This window comes from Pongo pygmaeus, chromosome 5 (genome assembly GCF_028885625.2).
Source record: "Pongo pygmaeus isolate AG05252 chromosome 5, NHGRI_mPonPyg2-v2.0_pri, whole genome shotgun sequence".
Lineage (NCBI taxonomy): Eukaryota > Metazoa > Chordata > Mammalia > Primates > Hominidae > Pongo > Pongo pygmaeus.
The window spans coordinates 147,220,532-147,245,497 of record NC_072378.2 but is presented as its reverse complement, the minus strand read 5'-3'; the positions used below and the strand labels follow the sequence as shown (position 1 = coordinate 147,245,497).

Below are 24,966 nucleotides of genomic sequence, written 5' to 3'. Positions count from 1 at the left end.
TATCTCATTGTTGTTTTGATTTGCATTTCTCTAATGATTAATGATGCTGAGTACCTTTGCATATACCTGTTGGTCATTCCTGTGTCTTCTTTGGATAGGTGTTTATGCAAGTCCTTTGCCCATTTGTAAAACCAGGTTATTTGCTTTTTGTGCTATTGAGTTATATGAGTTTTTTGATATATTTTAAATATTAGCCCCTTATCAGATACACGGTTTACAAGTATTTTCTCCCATTCTATAGATTGTCTTTTCATTTTGTTGTTTCCTTTGTTGTGCAGTGGCTTTTTATTTTTATGTAGTCCTACTTGTTTATGTTTGCTTTTGTTGCCTGTGCTTTTGGTGTCATCTCCAAAAGAAATTGCCAAGACCAGTGTCAAGGAGATTTTTCTGTATGCAATCTTCTAAGCATTTTATGAGTTCCAATGTTACATTTAAATCTTTAATCTATTTATTTTTTTTATATAGCGTAGGGCAATGGTCCTATTTTATTCTTTTGCATGTGGATATTTAGTTTTCCCAACATCATTTTTGAAAAGATTTTCTTTCATCATGTGTATTTTTGACATCCTTGTCAAAAATTAGTTGCTCATTTATAGGAGCATTAAATATTTTTAAGCTGGGCGTGGTGGTTTATGCCTGTAATTCCAGCATTTTGGGAAGCAAGCCGACATGGGTGGATCTCTTGAACTCGGGAGTTTGAGAACAGCCTGGGAAACATGGTGAAACCCTGTCTCTACAAAAAAATACAGAAATTGGCCAGGTGCCATGGCTCCAGCCTGTAATCCCAGCATTTTAGGAGGCCGAAGTGGGTGGATCACCTGAGGTCAGGAGTTCAAGACCAGCCTGGCCGCCCTGGTGAAACCCCCGTCTCTACTAAAAATACAAAATTATCCAGGCATGGTAGCTGCACCACTAATCCCAGGTACTCAGGAGGCTGAGGCAAGAGAATCACTTGAACTCAGGAGGCGCAGGTTGCAGTGAGCTGAGATTGCGCCATTGCACTCTTGCCTAGGCAACAAATGTTAGGAAAAAGCTGAGTGTTGGGACAAAAACTGAGGCAGGGCTTGCATGTCTGACATAATGTCCTCTGGAATGTGTCTAGACTTGCTGGCTCCTTGCTTCTAGCCCTCCTAGGCTCCTGTTCCCATTATGGCAAGTAGCGGAACATGTTCCATATAAATGCTAAACCATCACAGCTGTAGATCATGTGCCTGCCCTTTTGACCGCCACATTCTCACCACCTGTTTCTTTGTTGGATTACCAATAAATAGCCTGGGCTCCCACAGCGCCAGGCCTTCGCAGCCTCCACGATCGCGATGGCCACTTGGTCCTAGCTTTCTCCTCAAACTGTCTTCTTCTCAATCCTTTGACTCCGCCAGACTTTGTCACCCCCACGACGTGGTGTTGGGTCTGATCACCCCAACAACAAGAGTGAAACTTCATCTCAAAAAAAAAAATTAGGAGGATGGCTTGAGTCCAGGAGGTGGAGGTTGCAGTGAGCTGAGATTGTGCCACTGCACCCCAGTCTGGACAGCAGAGCCAGACCGTGTTTCAATAAACAAATAGTTTAAATAACAAAGATTAACAGAAGAAAGGATAAGTAAAATCACCTGCCAAAGTGAAACCGCTTTGACTCGTTAAAAATTACTATGAGAGTTTTGAGAAGGTCATGAATTAGAAGTGTGCTTTTGGAGAAAGTCAATTTCCTGCTATGTGCCTCAGTCCACTCATTCCATTGTTCTAAGACTAGGGTGTAACAATTTCATCTGTGTCTTACAGAAAACACGACACTGGTGAGCACGAAAAGGGACGTTTGAGATCACACTCTGTCTACACCCAGGTTACCATGATGCATTGCTAGGATCCAGAGTCCTAACACTTTGGATGGGCTGAGCCAGGGTAGTTCTTGGTCAATGAAGGAGGTTTCTTGAAGTTCAGTTTTTAAAAATGGCATAATTTGGCCCAACACGGTGGCTCATGCCTGTATTCCCAGCACTTTGGGAGGCCGAGGCGGGCAGATCACTTGAGGTTAGCAGTTCGTGACCAGCCTGGCCAACATGGTGAAGCCCTGTCTCTACTAAAAATACAAAAGTTAGCAGGGCGTGGTGGCAGGTGCCTGTAATCAGGGCTACTCAGGAAGCTGAGGCAGGAGAATCACTTGAACCTGGAGGCAGAGGTTGCAGTGAGCTGAGATTACACCACTGCCCTCCAGCCTGGGCAACAGAGTGAGACTCAGTCTCAAAAAAAACAAAAAACAAAAAACATAATTCTGAAGCATAGTTATTAGTATTTTTAAACTTTTAAAGTTTAAGACTAAATTTCTTCTAAGAACAATAGCCACTTTTCTCATTGCTGAAATTTTCAGATAATCCTGTTGCTTAATTTATGAACTTGTTTCACTTCTAACTAAAAATGCAGGCAGTTTAGAGTGTCAAACATATTTTATTACATTTTAAATATTTGGAGGCTATTTTATTGAAATTACAGTATTTTAAACTCGAATGGCTTCAAATACTAGCTTTCTGAGGAAAAATAAGTTACCATTAAAATATTTCTAAGAAAGAACGATTTCTGTTTTCAGCTGGCCCAATATCTTGTTTTATCAGCAGGCGGTTATAGATCATTACAAATAGATTTTTTCTCTCCAGAAGCAGAACATCCCCTGGTTACTTTTTCTTTCCTTTCCTTTTTTTCTGTGTGTCAGGAGCTGTGGTCTTCTTTTCTGTCTCCAGCTTCATGGCGGCTTCCTGAGTAGCCAGAGCTTCCAGCTTTAGGCGCTCAGCTTCCAGCAATTTGTTTCTGTACTCTTCCCGGATGTCGAAAATTTTCTGTCGGGCTTCGTCTAAGGAGTCCTGTTCCAAAGCAAAACCCCAAACAAATAAGTTCCACTGGTAAAGGCTTATGTTCCCAGAAAGAAAAAATGAAATTCCTTTACCCTGTCCTTATGCCCATACATTCATAGGCAAAATGATTGAAGATGAAAATTAGTGTATGGTCTCAAAAGCTTATCAGTACACAAAACATAGCAACAAAGGATTCATGAGATTTTAACACAGTATGGTAAAATAAAAACATTTGTAGAAAAAGTAGTCAAAGGTATAGAAAACATACTGTTTTTTCCCCAAAGGTATTCTGTTTAAGTTATTTCAAATATAATCTGAGATATTAATAAGCCCAATGTCTCTTGCAAAGTAATTGGCTCAAGAAATTACTAGTTCCCCACATGTATGCTATCCCTGACAAAATATATCTGAGCTGTACTTGATGAGGAAGCTCCAAATAGTATGGCCAAATCCGTTGGTTACTTTGTTCTTGTCAGCTTGACTTTCATTCTCACCACTTTAGCAGAACTGTATTCTTCCAGGATACCAAGGCCTTATATGTAGCTAAATCCAAGATCATTTACTGTTCTTATTCTTGCTTAACCACACACTCTCCTCCTGGATCAACTGATTTCACTTAGCTCTTAGATTATCTTCTATCTCACCAGCTGCTCCTATTCACTCACCTTTGCTGATTTCTCCTTTCCTCCTTCATCTCTTAAAAGGGAAGTGGCCAGATTAATTGCTTACTGTTTCAAAAATAACATAATCAAAGAATAAGGATTAAAGCACAGATGCTAGCCTGAAAAGACTCTTCTAGAAATGACTGCTTTGTCTTCGTTCTTGAATTTATCAAGAAATTTTCCATGTTTTTTGCAACCAGCTTAATTTTATTGAGATGCTGGAAAAGCTGGATGTCAGAATCGGACTTCCTGAAGTTTTTACAAAAGATAGTACTGTAGCTACCATAATAAAACTGGATTGACTAAACCAATTGCACAAGTACAAGATGATAGTAGTGACATATTAAAGAGAGAAAGACACAGCAAGAGAATGAGCAGGAGAGAGAGACATTTTAAGAAGCCTGTGTAAATAAGTTTAATATGTCAGTAATCCGTTGAGGAATGAGTATAAAACATATTCATTCTCTTATCTGATAAAAAATATGTTATCAATCATATTTCTCTTAAAATAGCTTCAATAAAAACTCGGGCTCTCTCTGTGCCTCACACATAAATGGGTGTGAACTCAAAGCTGTCTGAGTTAGCATTTTTTCCCCATTTCCTCTCTGTTGCATTTACTTGGTTATTACACACAAAAACCACAAACAGCAATCCTGAAATTCCCTTTTGTTTTCTAATCTAATCTAAATTATTTCCCACATGGTAAATTGAACTTACACAATTTTAATATCCATTCATTGATTCACTAATTCATTACTTAAACTTTTGCAAAACAGATATTCCTCTGAAGCTCTGGGGACACAACAGTGAATCTAGACAGAATATCTGTCCACATATAGTCTATATTGTAGCAGAGAACAATAAAAAATGAAAGCATAGTATTTATAATATATCTACATTTTCATACGCCAATAAATAAATGCACATGCAAAGTCACCGAGAAAAAAAAAATCCTGCATCTGTAGTTTGGCCCAAATAAAGACAATCAGCAGGATTACCTCAGCATTTAGAGCTGTATGGTTGGCACAGGTGAAAACACAAAAAACCACCAACGGACCCTAAAATCCATGAAATTCCACTTGAAACTCTAAGAAATATCCAGAAGGACATGCCTTAAAGTAAGAGAACACCGTTTGAAGAAGTAAGCAAACTGAGAAATGCTGGAGAAAGGGGAGAAAGAATGTTAAGACCAAAGGGTCACGGATTTAGATTACTGCAAGAGAAAAAATATCTAAAGATAGAACTCTGTGTTGAAAACCAAGGTCCACAGAAATCCAGGAAACAGAGGCTTAGAGGCAAAAAACTCAAAATCTGTGATAAAGCAGGATTTTCTCTGAGAGACAGAGAAATGGGAAATCAGGCCATATTTTGATGATTACAACTCTAAAGGAAAATAAAAATCTCAGATCCCCCAAACTCATTACGCCAAAGGGAAAGATAAGCCTGGAGAGCCTGGAGGCTGAGTCATGCCACACTGCCATTCTTTTCCCAAATGAATAGCTTGTTCTTCACAACCTCGTGTCAAAGCATTTGTACATTTGTCAGACCCCATAGAAACGCAAAAAGCTTCACTGTCCAAGTTGTTCCCAGTTAAGTTCTTTGCTGGCCTGGAAACCTTTCAAAAATGTGTACGTTCCCATAAAACAAGGGCATGTCAATTAAAACTTTAGATCTGCAATCCAAGTCTAGCACCTAAAACTAAAGTCCGTTAGATTTCACACTGACAATGTCGATAACAAGTTTGTCTTCCCAGGTGCAGAACATACAAGAAGAGATCAATCGTTCCTCCACCTAACCTGAGATGTCTGCATGGTTGATTCTTCCTTTACTCCCTTGTTCTTGGAATCTTCACCTTATCTGATATAAAATGTGCATTTAATGGGCACTCATTAAAATCTCACAAAAATGTAACCATTTGCCTCACCACCTACCTGCCTCTTCCTACATGCCTTCCCCCCATGAAAGAAATGTATAAACATTGAACTTTCTGAAAACCCCTTCAGAGAACACAAGCACAGATGTTTCTGTGACTCGTGTTTTTTTTTTTCTTTGGGGCACCCCCCTCAAGCTCTAGCTTAACAAATCTCAGTTGATGAAACTCTTGCCTCAGTCTCTCATTGTGGGGTGTCCTCCATCCATAAAGCTGGGAGAGTTCCTTTAGATTCTTTGTCATTTACAGGAACCTGCTTCTAATAGTTTGTAAAATTCAGTCTCTTAAATAATGGGGAAAAATCTGTTATTAAAGATGAGATAAAATGAAACAAATAATACTCAGACAGAAAATGAAAACATCCCAGAGAAGTGTGCTTTGATCAGTAGAAAAATGTAACATAATGATTCAAAATAAGCTACAAAAAAACTATCAGAGCTTTGGAAAAATAGCAAAAATCAGAAATAGAAAAAGCTTAAAGAGTAATAGTTTAAAAAACACAGCGGGCTGGGCGCGGTGGCTCACACCTGTAATCCCAGCACTTTGGGAGGCCAAGGCAGGCGGATCACGAGGTCAGGAGTTCGAGATCAGCCTGACCAACATGGTGAAACCCCGTCTCTACTAAAAATAAAAAAAATTAGCCGGGGGTGGTGGCGCACATCTGTAATCCCAGCTACTCAGGAGGCTGAGGTAGGAAAATCACTTGAACCCGGGAGGTGGAGGTTGCAGTGAGCTGAGATCACAGCACTGCACTCTAGCCTGGGTGACAGAGGGAGACTCCGGCTCAAAACAAAAAAAAACAAAAAACAAACAAAAAAAACACAGCAAGAAAAGTAAAGAAGAAGAAAGCAAGTGAAAACTGTCAAACAAATAATAGCAAAATATCTGAAAGAAAGTAATTGATCAAAGATGCATCATTTAAATTGTAATGACAAATTATGTTTGCAGATGAATTTTTATCTAACTTAAGGAGAATATATAATATCAATGTTACTACTTGAATATCCTGAACATATATATATACACACACACACTACCTGAATATCCTGAATATGTAAATATATATATATATATACACACACACAGACACACATATATGTATATATAAAATTCATAAATGTATATATGAATAAATTATGGTATATTTGTACCATGGAATATTACATAGCAATTAAAAAGAATAAATTACCAGTGACTTGAAGAGATTCTGTGTTGTTTGGTGAGAAAAAGCAAGACACATTGTATTACGCTTTAAAAAATGCCATTTTATAAAACAAACCAGGATATAATATAAAATATTGATGTGTGAGCATATGAGATGAATGAAAAATGTGGAAACATTCAAAATAGGTTGTTTCTATGTATGTATTTTGGGAGCTGGGGATCATAAGGTTGTGAAGCTAAGAGTAGGCAAAGGATAATGTAAAAATGCCCATTTGCATTTATTAAATTAAGTAACATTACATATACAAGTGGGCAGATGTATAAAATATTAAATTAACTTTTTCATGTAAACTTTAAAAAATTTTTTGAAAAATAAATATTGTATATTTTCAAAGTATACCACATGATGATTTGATACATGTATACACTGAATAATGATTAATATAATCAATTTAATTACTACTATTGATTCTGATGGCACCATCCATTCTGTACCTAAGATACACAGAATTTGTCAGCTTATAACTAAATGTTTCTACTCTTTGACCAACATCTCCCCATTTCTCTTACACCTAAGTCTCTGGTAACCACTGTCCTACACTTTGCTTCTATGAGTTCAACTTTTAAAATTCCACATGTGAGTGAGATTATGCATTATTTTTCTTTCAGTTTCTGGCATATTTCACTTAGCATAATGCCCTACAGGTTCATCTATGTTGTTGCAAATGGCAGGATTTCCTTCTATTTTATGCTTAAATTATATTCCATCATATATATATATATATATATACACCACATTTTCTTTATGAATTCATCCATTGATGGACACTTAGGCTGTTTCCATATCACTATTGTAAATAATGCTGCCGTGAGCAGAGGGTTGCAGACCTCTCATAGACATACTGATTTCATTTCTTTTAACATATACCCAGGAATGGGATTGCTGGATCATATGGTAGCTCTAGTTTTAATTTTTTGAGAAACTTCCATACTGTTTTCTGTAATGGCTTTTCCAATTTACATTCTCACCAACAGTGTGTACAGGGTTCCCTTTGTCCACACCCTAGCCAATACTTATCTCTTGTCTTTATGATAAAAGCCATCTTAACAGGTGTGAGGTGATATCTCATTGTTGTTTTGATTTGCATTTCTCTAATGATTAATGATACTGAGTACCTTTGCATATACCTGTTGGTCATTCCTGTGTCTTCTTTGGATAGGTGTTTATGCAAGTCCTTTGCCCATTTGTAAAACCAGGTTATTTGCCTTTTGTGCTATTGAGTTATATTAGTTTTTTGATATATTTTAAATATTAGCCCCTTATCAGATACACGGTTTACAAGTATTTTCTCCCATTCTATAGATTGTCTTTTCATTTTGTTGTTTCCTTTGTTGTGCAGTGGCTTTTTATTTTTATGTAGTCCTACTTGTTTATGTTTGCTTTTGTTGCCTGTGCTTTTGGTGTCATCTCCAAAAGAAATTGCCAAGACCAGTGTCAAGGAGATTTTTCTATATGCAATCTTCTAAGCATTTTATGAGTTCCAATGTTACATTTAAATCTTTAATCTATTTAATTTTTTTATATGGCGTAGGGCAATGGTCCTATTTTATTCTTTTGCATGTGGATATTTAGTTTTCCCAACATCATTTTTGAAAAGATTTTCTTTCATCATGTGTATTTTTCGCATCCTTGTCAAAAATTAGTTGACCATTTATGGGAGTATTAAATATTTTTAAGCTCAGCGTGGTGGTTTATGCTTGTAATTCCAGCATTTTGGGAAGCAGGCCGACATGGGTGGATCTCTTGAACTCAGGAGTTTGAGAACAGCCTGGGAAACATGGCGAATTCCTGTCTCTACAAAAAAATACAGAAATTGGCCAGGTGCCATGGCTCCAGCCTGTAATCCCAGCATTTTAGGAGGCCGAGGTGGGTGGATCACCTGAGGTCAGGAGTTCAAGACCAGCCTGGCCGCCCTGGTGAAACCCCCGTCTCTACTAAAAATACAAAATTAGCCGAGCGTGGTAGCTGCACCACTAATCTCAGCTACTCAGGAGGCTGAGGCAAGAGAATCACTTGAACTCAGGAGACGCAGGTTGCAGTGAGCTGAGATTGCGCCATTGCACTCTTGCCTAGGCAACAAGTGTTAGGAAAAAGCTGAGTGTTGGGACAAAAACTGAGGCAGGGCTTGCATGTCTGACATAATGTCCTCTGGAATGTGTCTAGACTTGCTGGCTCCTTGCTTCTAGCCCTCCTAGGCTCCTGTTCCCATTATGGCAAGTAGCAGAACATGTTCCATATAAATGCTAAACCATCACAGCTGTAGATCATGTGCCTGCCCTTTTGACCTCCACATTCTCACCACCTGTTTCTTTGTTGGATTACCAATAAATAGCCTGGGCTCCCACAGCGCCAGGCCTTCGCAGCCTCCACGATCGCGATGGCCACTTGGTCCTAGCTTTCTCCTCAAACTGTCTTCTTCTCAATCTTTTGACTCTGCCGGACTTTGTCACCCCCACGACGTGGTGTTGGGTCTGATCACCCCAACAACAAGAGTGAAACTCCATCTCAAAAAAAAAAAATTAGGAGGATGGCTTGAGTCCAGGAGGTGGAGGTTGCAGTGAGCTGAGATTGTGCCACTGCACCCCAGTCTGGACAGCAGAGCCAGACCATGTTTCAATAAACAAATATTTTAAATAACAAAGATTAACAGAAGAAAGGATAAGTAAAATCACCTGCCAAAGTGAAACCGCTTTGACTCGTTAAAAATTACTATGAGAGTTTTGAGAAGATCATGAATTTAGAAGTGTGCTTTTGGAGAAAGTCAATTTCCTGCTATGTGCCTCAGTTAATCCACTCATTGCATTGTTCTAAGACTAGGGTGTAACAACTTCATCTGTTTTCTGTGTCTTACAGAACTTCATCTGTTTTCTGTGTCTTACAGAAAACACGACACTGGTGAGCACGAAAAGGGACGTTTGAGATCACACTCTGTCTACATCCAGGTTACCATGATGCATTGCTAGGATCCAGAGTCCTAACACTTTGGATGGGCTGAGCCAGGGTAGTTCTTGGTCAATGAAGGAGGTTTCTTGAAGTTCAGTTTTTTAAAATGGCATAATTTGGCCCAACGCGGTGGCTCATGCCTGTATTCCCAGCACTTTGGGAGGCCGAGGCGGGCAGATCACTTGAGGTTAGCAGTTCGTGACCAGCCTGACCAACATGGTGAAGCCCTGTCTCTGCTAAAAATACAAAAGTTAGCAGGGCGTGGTGGCAGGTGCCTGTAATCAGGGCTACTCAGGAAGCTGAGGCAGGAGAATCACTTGAACCCGGAGGCAGAGGTTGCAGTGAGCTGAGATTATACCACTGCACTCCAGCCTGGGCAACAAAGTGAGACTCAGTCTCAAAAAAAACAAAAAACAAAAAACATAATTCTGAAGCATAGTTATTAGTATTTTTAAACTTTTAAAGTTTAAGACTAAATTTCTTCTAAGAACAATAGCCACTTTTCTCATTGCTGAAATTTTCAAAGATCATCCTGTTGCTTAATTTATGAACTTGTTTCACTTCTAACTAAAAATGCAGGCAGTTTAGAGTGTCAAACATATTTTATTACATTTTAAATATTTGGAGGCTATTTTATTGAAATTACAGTATTTTAAACTCGAATGGCTTCAAATACTAGCTTTCTGAGGAAAACAAGTTAGCATTAAAATATTTCTAAGAAAGAACAATTTCTATTTTCAGCTGGCCCAATATCTTGTTTTATCAGCAGGCGGTTATAGATCATTACAAATAGATTTTTTTCTCTCCAGAAGCAGGACATCCCCTGGTTACTTTTTCTTTCCTTTCCTTTTTTTCTGTATGTCAGGAGCTGTGGTCTTCTTTTCTGTCTCCAGCTTCATGGCGGCTTCCTGAGCAGCCAGAGCTTCCAGCTTTAGGCGCTCAGCTTCCAGCAATTTGTTTCTGTACTCTTCCCGGACGTCGAAAATTTTCTGTCGGGCTTCGTCTAAGGAGTCCTGTTCCAAAGCAAAACCCCAAACAAATAAGTTCCACTGGTAAAGGCTTATGTTCCCAGAAAGAAAAAATGAAATTCCTTTACCCTGTCCTTATGCCCATACATTCATAGGCAAAATGATTGAAGATGAAAATTAGTGTATGGTCTCAAAAGCTTATCAGTACACAAAACATAGCAACAAAGGATTCATGAGATTTTAACACAGTATGGTAAAATAAAAACATTTGTAGAAAAAGTAGTCAAAGATATAGAAAACATACTTTTTTTCCCCCCAAAGGTATTCTGTTTAAATTATTTCAAATATAATCTATGAGATATTAATAAGCCCAATGTCTCTTGCAAAGTAATTGGCTCAAGAAATTACTAGTTCCCCACATGTATGCTATCCCTGACAAAATATATCTGAGCTGTACTTGATGAGGAAGCTCCAAATAGTATGGCCAAATCCGTTGGTTACTTTGTTCTTGTCAGCTTGACTTTCATTCTCACCACTTTAGCAAAACTGTATTCATCCAGGATACCAAGGCCTTATATGTAGCTAAATCCAAGATCATTTACTGTTCTTATTCTTGCTTAACCACACGCTCTCCTCCTGGATCAACTGATTTCACTTAGCTCTTAGACTGTCTTCTGTCTCACCAGCTGCTCCTATTCACTCACCTTTGCTGATTTCTCCTTTCCTCCTTCATCTCTTAAAAGGGAAGTGGCCAAATTAATTGCTTACTGTTTCAAAAATAACATAATCAAAGAATAAGGATTAAAGCACAGATGCTAGCCTGAAAAGACTCTTCTAGAAATGACTGCTTTGTCTTCGTTCTTGAATTTATCAAGAAATTTTCCATGTTTTTTGCAACCAGCTTAATTTTATTGAGATGTTGGAAAAGCTGGGTGTCAGAATCGGACTTCCTGAAGTTTTTACAAAAGATAGTACTGTAGCTACCATAATAAAACTGGATTGACTGAACCAATTGCACAAGTAGAAGATAGTAGTGACATATTAAAGAGAGAGACAGACAGCAAGAGAATGAGCAGGCGAGAGACACATTTTAAGAAGCCTGTGTAAATAAGTTCAATGTACATCAGTAATCCCTTGAGGAATGAGTACAAAAAATATTCATTCTCCTATCTGATAAAAAATATGTTATTGATCATGTTTCTCTTAAAATAGCTTCAATAAAAACTCGGGCTCTCTCTGTGCCTCACACATAAATGGGTGTGAACTCAAAGCTGTCTGAGTTAGCATTTTTTCCCCATTTCCTCGCTGTTGAATTTACTTGGTTATTACACACAAAAACCACAAACAGCAATCCTGAAATTCCCTTTTGTTTTCTAATCTAATCTAAATTATTTCCCACATGGTAAATTGAACTTACACAATTTTAATATCCATTCATTGATTCACTAATTCATTAATTAAACTTTTGCAAAACAGATATTCCTCTGAAGCTCTGGGGACAGAACAGTGAATCAAAACAGAATATCTGTCCACATATAGTCTATATTGTAGCAGAGAACAATAAAAAATGAAAGCATAGTATTTATAATATATCTACATTTTCATACGCCAATAAATAAATGCACATGCAGGGTAAGTGCTGTCAAGAAAAATAAGGCGAGGCACGGTTACACAAATTTTGAGGGTACTAATTTTGAAAGAGCAGCTGATGAAGATCTAATAAGTGACCCTAGATAAGAGATCTCAAAAAAGAAAAGTTTTACATTTTACCCTTTGGGGAAAGAATATTCCAGGAAGAGAAAGGAGTGAGGTCAAAGGCCCAGAGGTGGGAACATGCCTTGCTATTAGTGGAAATGCAAAGTCACCTAGGCAAGAGGTTGATAAAAAGATCAGAGAGGAAAGCTCTGGAGGTCATAATCAAGATTTGGTTTATTTCTTAACGAAATGTAAAGCCATTAGGAAGTGAAATGATTCCACCTTCATTTTAAATATGCATCATGATAACCATTAGTGTAATTCACAAAATATTGCTGGTTATCTTCCAGGTACCTGGTAGCATTGCCCTCCCTCTTTATTAGCTTTCTGGGGCTGCTGTAACAAAGAACCACAAATTGGGTTTAGACAACAGAAATGCATTGCCTCACAGTGCTTGATGCTACAAGTCTGGCATCAAGGTGTCACCAAGGTAGGTTCCTTCTTTGAAGTTGTATGTGACCATATGACTTGCTCTGGTCAGTGAAATGTGAGTGCAAATGAATGTGCCACTTCTGGGTAGAAATAGTCACAGCCAATGTGCAATTCCCCATGTTCTCTTCCCCTGTTGTAATAATCATGGTAGAAGTGTCTCTGTGGAAGCTCCTTCAGCCAAGGGATCTTGATAAGTAGAAGGTTGCTCTACTGAACGGCAATGGACACATAGCTAGAATGAGAAATATTGTTTTACCGTTTTTAGCCAGAGTTGGCGAACTAAGGCCTGTAAAGTAAATCTGGCTTGTTGCTTATTTTTCTAAGTAAAGTTTTATTTATTTTGCCATTATACTATTTATTTAGGTATTATCTGTGATTTTGTGTAAAAAAATGGTAATGTCGAGTAGATGCAACATCAATATTTACTATTTGGGCCTTTACAGAAAATAAGTCTGCTAAACACTACGTTAGGCCACTGTGATATTGGGGGTTTTGTTACCACAGGATAAGCCTAGTTTGTCGTGATTGGTACAATTGTTTTGGTGGCAAAGCAGAGACCACATTGTGGAGGGGCAAAGATTGGAAGCAGTTAGATCAGTAACTGGGCTACAGCAATCCTCTGAATAAGAAAGAATGACAGGTTAGGCTAGGGTGGTGATATATATATTGGATATGTTTTCAAGGTAGAGTTGAGAGGTTCTGACAATTGATCGCACGTGAGGAGTGACAGATGTCAAAGATGTCTCCATAGTCTCTGCTTGGGCAACTGAAAGAATGCAATTGGTATTGACCAAGACGGAGAATCTTGGTGGGGTGACATATTTGCGCTGAGATGGGAAGGAGGGCAAGCATTCTTGAATTTGGATTTAGAGAGGTTCTGTTTGAAGTGCCTATTGGACAAACAAGAAGAGATGTCAAATGGGCACATTCCTCACATGAGCCATTACTGGAAATGACAATCTCACTGTAGCTAAAATATTTAGAATTTCCTATAGGCTTTAGTGTCTTTGGGGATGTGTAGGAGTGTGTGCGTGTGTGCTGCAGGGAGGAGGGAGAAAAAAAGATTCTCATTATCCGTAGTGGGAAGTTATCCATATACATTTATTGAATTTCCCCTTTTCTAGTATGATACTCCCATTTTCCATAAAGTATAGTCTTCCACAATGTAGAAATCCTTTTTTCATTTGTTGCCATCTCTAACTAAAGGACATCTACTCTTCTACTGGGGTTAACGGATGACAATAATCTGGATGCAAAAAGTTGAAGTGGTGATCTGCAATTCCTAAATAGCCTTAAGCTGAACAAACCTAACTATTTTCATTTTCCTCCTACTTCACTTTTACTGCCTATCTGCTGTCACCAGTTGCTGAGACTTTTGGGGATTCTGTAGGAATTCTGAGGAGCTAATTGGCTTGTTAAGACTTTTCCCACTGACAGTTTAGGATTTGTGTGTCTCAAGCCGGTTAATGTGGTCTTCATCCAGTTATTTTCCAACTTGAACAAATAATTTTGTTGTTGTTTTCTCTCCTGTTCTTCCCATCTTTGAGGATAGATTCCCAATACTGCATTTTAGGGGGATTTTAGGGAGGGAGTGAGATGAGATGTGTAGAATCAAATCTGTGATGTTTTCCTAGAAGTTGTGAATAATAGAAACCTATGTTTTCAAGACTTATTTCTATACAAATATTATTTAATTATATAATTTCTTTTTAATGTTACGAAAGAATTTGTCAACTATAATCTATGTATGTGCTCTTAGACTCACCCGCATTTCCTTATACATATCCAGGACTTCATCCGTTAACTTCAACCGCTCTTCTTGGTCAATGTTTCGAATGCTAAGGACTCTGGTCCTATACTGTCGAAACTGATGAATTTCTTCTGCCTTTTGCATTGCCTGCTGCTGATTCAATTCATCTGTTTGCAGCACAGGATCTGTATCTGTTTTCCTTGATACAAAAATCATCAAAAGATACAAATTTCATTTGGGAACTCTGGAATAAGCTTCACTTTAGACAGCAAATAATTTTAAATCATAACAGTGTGGTGGTCTGAGTCAAATAAAACATTAGGGATAGAAAAAATAAATGGTTGTTTTCTAGATATGCTATGCTCCATTTATTGAGTCACTGATATTTTAGGAAAATATTTTAGAGAATATCAGTAAATTTGGATTCACCACTTGATGAGGTGATTGTGAAACTTGTGTTCAAAACTATGAGAATATCTTGTAGGTTTTCCTTTTGAATTTATGCAGCTAGTAATTTTGATGATGTTTTCAAACTTATAAATATGCTTAATATATTTCTATCATCTAATTATTAAAAATTGAATCTAATTAAATAATGGCAGCAGGTGTGATAGAAATTTTTTGTAGCTCATCTCACCTTAATCAAGCCTCAAATTAAATCTTTACAGAAAACATTTAAGTATTTTAACAATCGATTTAACAAAACACATAGTTGTCTGCATCAATCATGTTTGTGAAAACTTACCGAACATATTGACTTAAATCCATAAATTCTAGTGCTTTTCGAATAAGTCGTGGAGATGTTTCCAAAATTGTTGGAGATCGTGTACGAGGTGCTGTTTCTTTAAAAAAAAACACACACACACAACAAAAAACCTGTGCTTTAAAAAATAGTCAGTAATGACTAACCAAATGACTATATCTCATTTTAATTGAAAATAATATTTTCTGTTGAAAAACAACCATTCATTGGATTTGTCTTATTTAATATAATGTTAATAATATATAATTATATGCTTATATTTTGTTTATCCTCTAGCTGGTGTTACTATGCTTTTAGTTAAATGAAGGAGATGACAAAAATGAAAAATTAACAAAATGCTATTCTAATTCACAGTTAAATGGAGGAGGATTAGTCTCCATTAATAAGAACATGTCTTACGTTAAGTTACAAAATTTCATTACAAACAAGTTAAATGGCCCAGTATTTAATGAGACTGGGCTTTGCCTGAATGCTACACTAAGTACTACCGGGCTTGGGATGTAAATAGATTTTTTACATATTTACACTGAAATACTGAAAACAGTATTTTACCTTCAATAAACTTATAGTCTAGTGGAGTAGGCAATATATAAAAGATAAACACTGAAAATCAAATTAGCAGCTTTTTAATCCATAGACCAGTAGTGAGCCCACAAGAGCAGATTTAAGACTTGAGTCTAGGATATCAACTTTTCAGCATTTCCAGACCACTGATTTTTTTAAACTACTGAAGTATAATTTACATACATAAAATTCAACCATTTTAAGGTTCTAATTCAATACTTCTTAGTAAATTTACCAAGTTGTGTGACCAACAAAATCCAGTTTTAAAACATTTTCATCATCCAAATAAGATCTCTCTTGTGTCCTATAATAGTAACTTTGTGTTCTCACCACGAACTCCAGTGAGAGTCATTAATCTACTTATGTCTCTACAGATTTGTCTTTCCTGGACATTTTATGTAAGTAGGAGTGGATTACTAGGTCATATGGTAAAATTCTTCAACTTTTAAAGAAAGTGTCAAACCATGGTGTTTTGATCATTGTTTTTAACTTTATGACCAATTTTGAAATTACATAGTAAAAATCTCCCTGCTTGGTTCATTTAAAAAAAAAAAAAAAAAAAAAAACAGTTTTAGGGCTGGGCACGGTGGCTCACGCCTGTAATCCCAACACTTTGGGAGGCCAAGGCGGGGGTGGATCACGAGGTCAGGAGTTCAAGACCAGCACGACCAAGATGGTGAAACCCCATCTTTACTAAAAATACAAAAATTAGCTGGGCACAGTGGCAGCCGCCTGTAATTCCAGCTACTCGGGAGGCTGAGGCAGGAGAATCACTTGGACCCGGGCGGCAGAGGTTGCAGTGAGCCAAGATTGCGCCATTGCACTCCAGCCTGGGCGACAGAGTAAGACTCTGTCTCAGAAAACAACAACAACAAAAGAAACAGTTTTATGTTTCACAGTAAAATTGAGAGGAAGTACATAGAGAGATATCCCATATCCCCCTTCCTCCTACACACACATTGTAGCCTCCCCCATTACTAACATCCCCTACGAGAGTGGTACATATATTACACAACCACACTATCTGCAAACAAATACAGTCTCCCTCCCTCCCTCCCTCCCTCTCTCCCTTCCTTCCTTCCTTCCCTCCCTCCCTGCCTGCCTAACATACTCTGCATTCTGATTCCCCAAGGGATTATTGTGGCTTTTCTTTGTTTAATTGTTTGTTTACTTAGTAATTTGCTTCTAGAGTCTTATTTCCCCTGCAATTTTCAGCTAATGATGTTTCTAACGATTTTCTTTAATTTTTATTATTTATTTTTAATCCTGGCTTCCTTGGGGTCACCAATGAGTCAGAATAGTGGTCATACAATATTTTCTCGAAGATTTCTCTTAAACACCTTGATTCAGTAAAGCTTCCACTCTTGACAAGGAGACCTTTATGTAGTTTGGAGTACACATTCAAAGTTCTGACAGTGTACAAAGCTGTCCCCACTTTCACTGGTTTAAAGTCTCATACTCAAACAAGGACGAGTAGATAAGATGGACCCTCTGTAGTCTCCTTTTTTGTTGTGGTTCTTAGTTTTAGTAATTATTTTTTATTTAGTTTTATGCCTTCAGTTCATTTTTAGGTTTCTAAAACATTTTAATAATTTTTTTCTAGTTGCTTCTTGCTTTTTTCGGGAGAGGATGTGTCAAGTTCTCACTCTCCCATTCCCCAGGTCCCACCCCCCTTTCCTTAACTATTTAATTTTGCATGTAAATGTGGTTGTAATAGACCACAGTAATATTTAATATTGAAAATTGCTCAATTTATAATTTGTTAGAAGTTAGAACTCATTCAGAAATGTAGTTTACTACAAACTTTAAAAATATATAAAAACCAAATTATTTTTTAATTATAAATATAATTTAATATATTAAATTAAATTAAATATATTTAATTTAATTTAATATATTTTAATTTTAATTTTTTCAAAAATATACAAAATCATAATAAACTTGTGAGAAAACAGTAAGGTTTTTTCTCCAATGGACAATAGAACACAGGGAGCCACTCAGTTTGCTCCCAACACCCTTTTCCAGCCGCTCACCGGAGCTACCTTGGCAAGTACTCTAGGAGTATGGGAAAATGAAAACAATAAACTCACAACCTTTTTAACATACACAACCAGTTCTGTCTACCCAGCCAAGGCTTATTCTTCTTATGTGGAACTTCAACCTATATCTGCCTCCCTACCAACTGGACAGGCACCTGTACCTTAGTCTTCCTAATTCCCAACATTAACATTGCCACAGGAAATCAGACCCTACCAGTGCCCCTCAAAGCTCAAATCTGTCAGTGCAGGGCCATACAACTAATACCTCTACGTATAGGGTTAGGAATGGCCACTGCTACAGGAACCAGAATAGCCAGTTTATCTACTTCATTATCTTACTACCACACACTCTCAAAGGATTTCTCAGACAGTTTGCAAGAAATAACAAAATCTGTCCTTACTCTACAATCCCAAATAGACTCTTTGGCAGCAGTGACTTTCCAAAACTGCCGAGGCCTAGACCTCCTCACGGCTGAGAAAGAAGGACTTTGCACCTTCTTAGGGGAAGAGTGTTGCTTTTACACTAACCAGTCAGGGATAGTACAAGACACTGCCCGGCATTTACAGGAAAAGGCTTCTGAAATTAGACAACACCTTTCAAACTCTTATACCAACTTCTGGAGTTGGGTGACATGGCTTCTCCCCTTTCTAGTTCCCATGACAGCCACCTTGCTATTACTTGCCTTCGGGCCCTGTATTTTTAACCTCCTTGTCAAATTTATTTCCTCCAGGATCAAGGCCATCAAGCTATAGATGGTCTTACAAATGGAACCCCAAATGAGCTCAACTCACAACTTCTACTGAGGACCCCTGGACCGACCCACTGGCCCTTTGACTGGCCTAGAGAGCTCCTCTCTGGAGGACACTACAACTGCAGGGCCCCTTCTTTGCCCCATCCAGCAGGAAGTAGCTAGAGCGGTCATCACCCCATTCCCAACAGCAGTTGGGGCGTCCCGTTTAGTGGGGGGGATTGAGAGGTGAAGCCAGATTGACTTCCTGGGTTGAGTGGGGACTTGGAGAACTTTTCTGTCTTACAAGAGGATTGTAAAATGCACCAATCAGCACTCTGTAGCTAGTAAAGGGATTGTAAAATGCACCAATCAGCACTCTGTAAAATGCACCAATCAGTGCTCTGTAAAACGCACCAATCATCAGGAGTCTAAAAGTAGCGAATCGTGGGGAGGATTGAAAAAAGGGCAATCTGATAGGACAGAAACAGAACATGGGAGGAGACAAACAACAGAATAAAAGCTGGCCACCCCAGCCAGAAGCAGCAACCTGCTTGGGTCCCCTTCCATGCTGTGGAAGCTTTGTTCTTTTGCTCTTCACAATAAACCTTGCTACCACTCACTCTTTGGGTCAATGCCATCTTTAAGAGCTGTAACACTCACTGTGAAGGTCCGTGGCTTCATTCTTGAAGTCAGTGAGACCAGGAACCCACTGAAAGGAACGAACTCCAGACACAATGGGGTGCAAACATTAAAATGATAATAAATGTTTTCAAGTGTTTGAGAAATGTCTTGAAGACATTTTGTGCTTGGAGATAGGCTGCTTGGTCTAGGTCCTCCTTTCCTGCTGACTTTTATCTTTCCTCCCTGTTCTTATTTCTCCTCTCTATGCAAAAGTATACCTGTTCACAACTACATAGACTTTATTGCAAATGTCCAAAGACTCTGATGGCCAAAGGTGTGAAGAAATTAGGAGCAGATGAGCTGAAACTGGGGCATGAGCTTCCGTGCCTTACAACACTGGTCTGGGACTCTGGGTAAAAAAAAAAAAAAAAAAGTCTGTGCTGTGACTGCCCCTGGGCTGGTATAAAATGATGAATCATGGTTATAGTCAATTTTCTCAATTTAAAGATTACCTTATTAGTTTCAGAGCACAGTGCAGACTGCATATGTGGAGATTGGTGCAGCCTTGGAGAAAACATTGATGAAAGAAATTGAAGGTGACATAAATAAATAGAAAAACATCCTGTGCTCATAGACTGGAAGAATTAATGTTAAAATGTCCATACCACTCAAAGCAATCCACAAATTCAATGCAATCCCTACCAAAATTCTAATGTTCTTCAGAGAAGTAAACAAAAAGATTCCTAAAATTTGTGTGGAACCCCAAGAGGCACCATATATTCAAAGCCATCTGGACCAAAAATAACGAGGGAGGCATCACCAGACTTCAAAACATATTACAAAGCTATACTAATCAAAACAACATGGTACTAGCATAAAAACAGACACATCAACAAATGGAATAGAGGCTGAGTGTGGTGGCTCACACCTGTCATCCTAGCACTTTGGGAGGCCAAGGTGGGAGGATAGCTTGAGCCCAGGAATTCAAGAACAGCCTGGGCAATATGGTAAGACTGCATCTCTACAAAAATTTAAAAAAAAAAAATAGCAAAGTGCAGTGGCACGTGCCTGTAGTCTCAGCTACTTAGGAAGCTGAGGTGGAGAATTGCTTGAGCCCAGGAGGTTAAGGCTGCAGTGAGCTGTTCTTGCGCCACTGAACTCCAGTTCAGGTGATCGAGCAAGGCCCTGTCTCAAAATAAAAACTAAACTGAAAACAAATGGAACAGAACACACAATGGGAAAGGGAAATCTCTTCAATAAATGGTGTTTGGAAAACCTGATATTCACATACAAAAGAAATAAAATGGACCCTTATGTAAGAATCAGCTTAGGCCAGGGTGGCTCATGCCTGTAAACCCAGAACTTTAGGAGGCTGAGGCTGGAGGAGTCCTTGAGCCCAGAAATTTGAGCAGCCTGGGCAACATAGTGAGACCTCATCTCTATAAAAAATAGTGACCAGAAATGGTGGCACGTGCTTATAGTCTCAGCTACTCAGGAGGCTGAGGTGGGCAGATCACTTGAGTCTGGGAGGTTGAGGCTGCAGCAAGCCATGATTGAGCCACTGTACTCCAACCTCTCTAAAAATAAAACAAAAACCAAAAATGATCAACTAAAAATAGATTAAAAACTTAAACATAAGTCCAGAAAGTATAAAACTACTAGAAGAAAAACAGGAGAAACAGCCCATGATATTAGTGTGGGCAATATTTCCTTTGAATATGATCCTAAGAGCACAGAAACAAAAGTAAAAATAGACAAGTGGGACTGTACCAAACTAAAAACCTTTGCTGTGCAAATGAAACAATGAAAAGTGATGAGTCAACCCATGGGTTGAGATAAAATATTTGCAAACCATACATTGGATAAGAGGCTAATATTCAATACATACAAGGAACTTCAGCTACTCAATAATAAGAAAGCAAATAACTAGATTAAAAAATGGGTAAAGAACCTGAATAGATATTACTCAAAAGAAGAGACACAAATGACCCACACATATATAAAAAGATGATTAACATCTCCAGTCATCAGAAAAATGTGCATTAAAACCACAATGAGATACTACCTCATACCTGTTACATTGGCTATTATAAAAAAAGATGAGAGATAACAAGCATTGGTGAGAGTGTGGATAAAAGGGAACTCAGGTACACTTTGGTGGTACTGGGAATTATTACAAGCCATTTGAAACACCAGTATGGAAGTTATTCAAAAAACTAAAAGTAGAATTACCACATGATCCAGCAATCCTGCCTGTGGTTATATATCCAAAGGAATTAAAACAAGCACGTGAAAGAGGTGTCTGTACTTATATGTGCATTACGTTATTCACAACAGCCAATATATGGAAAGGAGCAAAGTACCCATCAATAGAGGAATGGATTTTTTAAAATGTGGTATGTAGACACAATGGAATACTCTTCAACCTTTAACAAACAGAAAATTGTCATTTGCAACATTATGGACAAACCTGGAGGACAAGATGCTAAGTAAAAAAGCCAGCCACAGAGAGACAAATGTGGCATGATCTCATTTATATGTGGAATCTAAAAATGTTGAACTTGTAGATATAGATATTAGGATGGTGGTTACCAGAGGCTGGGAGATCATAGTGTAGTGGACAAGGAAAGGGAAAATGTTGGTCAAAGGGTGCGGTTAGTTTCAGTTAGCTAGGAGGAATAGGTTCTGGTGTTCTATTGCACAGCTTGGTGAACACAGCTAACAATGTATTGGATGTTTCAAAATAGCTAAAAGAGTGGATATTAAATGATCTCACTCCAAGGAAATAATAAGTATTTGAGGTAATGAATATATTTATTAGCCTGATTTGATCATTCCATAACCTATACACGTATCAAAACATCCCATTGTACCCCATAAATATATATAATTATTTGTTAATTAAAAATTCAAAAAGGATTACTTTGTTAGCACATAAGTAAATAATTTGATATCAGAATTTAAGCTGCATTGTTTTGGCTACATTTTTCTATTTTATAGATCTTTAAATTAACTAAGGATGGGGAAAAGTTTGTGTTCAGTTCGAGATCACAATATATGGAGACCAAAGAGCTGGGTTTAAGTCCAAGTTCTACCCAAACTGCATCAGTTTCCTGCCCTTGGGTGAGTTATTTGCCAATTCTGTCATTTTAGAAGTGGAGATAGCAATATATGCTTTCTCTAATTCCTGGAATCTCAAGTAAGAGTGGAAAAATTACTCTACAAATTAAATATTAATATTAAATGAAATGTGTTCTAATGAGTTTTACTGCTACCATCATGTGAGCTATTACCTACTGAATGGGCATGTACTTTCAAAATATTTGTTAAAAAATATCAGAATCTCTTGTTAGTATAGTAAAAGATTCTTTTTAATTTTGGAATTTTCCTCTCAGTATGAAAATCACTTAAGTACATGCTTTAGCTTTAAACATTTCTTAATTTAAAAATTCTCAGAATTGTTTAGCAATTCTGAGAAAAGAACCATTGTTGGCTTTTCTGAGAATGCTTCTTTCTAAGATTTCTTTCTTTGCTGCCTGGGTTCAAAACAAGTAGAAAAATACAGAGTAAGATTATACTATTGATCCAGGTTTAATCGGAGGATGTAGCTTGATGTGAGAGACAAATGGGCCATGATCACCTGAAGCTGACTGACTGTTCCAGCACAGTCTAGGTAGTGCTCACACCTGAGGGAGAAGCAGTGCTTCCATGGGCAGCCTCATGCATTCTCTCCAAATGCATTAATAGGACATTTAGTTCCCTTTAAGACGGAAGGAGTTGAGGAGTTGCTTAGGAATTCATGGAAACCAGGAGTGTGGAAAGGCATTTTCCTTTGATCAGGGATTTAGTTCAGTTTAGTGAACAGATATGAATCCATATAGAAATGAATCAAGTCAGGGTGACTTGTGCACCACTGAAAATTGCTCTTTTTCAACATCTAAAAAACTACATTCTTAAAATTTGCTATGAAAGGTAAAAAGGAAATCTATCATGTGGCATACTACAGAAAACACAAAAAAATCTGTGTTTAACGACAAGTGTATGTGTGAATGCTGGCATTTTATTTCTAGCATTTGTAGACACAGAAAACCTATACACAGAAAAAATATACCTGCAAATCTGTTGGGGGGGCTTTTGCCCACTTTTATCTTTTGGTTAATACTTGGTAATCAGGTCCTTGAGCAAATTCCCAACTCTGTTAAGTAAAATGAAAATCTATATATTGGAAAGACATCTCTTCTACTTTTATAGCCCTAGCCGTCACTTATGTTTAAGTTAAAATCTTTTCCACAATTTTTATTTGAAAATACATGTTTATCTTACCAATGACAGCAATACTTACGAATGTTTTCCTTCCGCGTGCTCTGCTCGCGCTCTTCCTTCCCTGGTGAAGGCGCTCCTCCACTTTCGCTACTCATGGATTTTGCCACATCCTTCAAGCCTTTGGTCAATAGCCACTTCTTCCATGCTGCACTCCCTAGTCCTGTTTGTGTCATCTCTTTGCTCTCTGAACCTGCAGAATTCTTTGAGTTTGGCTCTTTTACACCACGTGCAGCTGTTTCTACTACAACATGACATGTGCATTACTGAAAAAGCTTGCATTCCATGAAATCACATGCAAAAAGTAACAGGGCTTGATGATGGGAGCACAGATTTAGAGCAGATGACTCAAAAGCTCTATAACTTCTCACCAGAGCACTAGCAAAAGTAATGACTGTCACCCTAGAAGGCTGACCCAGGCAGGAAGTATGTCTGAAAACTGCCTCCATATATTAAAATGTCACATAAAAATAGAGGCTTTTAGAAGTTGGGACAACATAAATGGAAATGGGATATTTGAATTATTGGGGATGTTGTGAAGGTCGGCCCTGGAGGAAGTACAACTAGCCCTGTGCTTGACAATGCTTCATAATAGATAGGTTGTTCCTCTCTGCAGGGGGATCCCTGTATGCAGACATTTATTTAAAATTGTCTTAAAATACAGCTGAACAGAGCTCTTTCTTGTGACGTCACAAAGCTGGGAAGTTTTTTCTTGATACTCTGAGTCTATTCAGTGTTCCAGATCCCTAGCCTAGGAAAAACTATGTAAAACCTACCATAATTTCCTCATTATATAGAGACATTATTTTCCTATTTATCAATTTCAGGTGACCAAATTCATGTTATGTTCTGCATTGAATGAAAGGTGGCAATAGGAAAGTACTTAAGAGCATGAAGAAATGTTGAAATAAGAGGCAGATATTCAGTAGTCAAAAGTTGATTCCTTAAAAATATTATTAAAGTTGATGTATCCCTAGAGCAAGACTGATTGAGAAAAAAAAAAAAAAGGTAAAAAGGAAACTTATTCCAGTAAGTCGAACCTACGTAAAATAGACAAATTTCTTATAAAATGCAGCTTACTATTCCAGGCACAGTAAGAAATAAAATAACTAAATAGTGAGACATACGGGGTACATATGAGTCTAAATTGAAGTTCGAGAATAGGCAAAATTATTTGATGGTGATGGGGGTCAACTAGTTGTTACCTTGAGGGAGGAAATGACTTGGAAACAAACGAGGAGGACTTTAGTATGTGGTGTTTCCAATCTTGATCTAAACAGTGGCTACTGAGTATTCACATGCAAAAATTAATCGAGCTGTACAGTTACAATTTGTGGCTTTTATTGTATGTGTGTTCTATGACAGGGTCAGGGGCTCTGAGCCCTGTTCTCAACTAGGCCTTGTCCTTGGCCTGCTGACC

At 37.9% G+C, this 24,966-nt stretch overlaps 1 protein-coding gene across 2 annotated transcripts in view; it reads right to left on the bottom strand.

Moving 5' to 3' along the window:
* Positions 1–2,580: 2,580 nt before the first annotated feature.
* Positions 2,581–24,966, bottom strand: part of ADGB (androglobin) — a 210,738-nt gene continuing 188,352 nt past the window's right edge. Inside the window, exons 33-36 of one of the 2 annotated variants that reach the window (XM_063667095.1) lie at positions 23,569–23,790; positions 15,254–15,350; positions 14,524–14,707; positions 2,581–2,852 (exon numbers count right to left, since the gene is read on the bottom strand). In XM_063667095.1, coding sequence (XP_063523165.1) covers positions 2,667–2,852; positions 14,524–14,707; positions 15,254–15,350; positions 23,569–23,790 — 689 coding nt within the window. In that variant the 3' untranslated portion in view covers positions 2,581–2,666. Of the gene's footprint in view, positions 2,853–10,189; positions 10,617–14,523; positions 14,708–15,253; positions 15,351–23,568; positions 23,791–24,966 lie in introns of those variants that run through there. The other variant, XM_054493505.2, reaches the window with a different exon arrangement.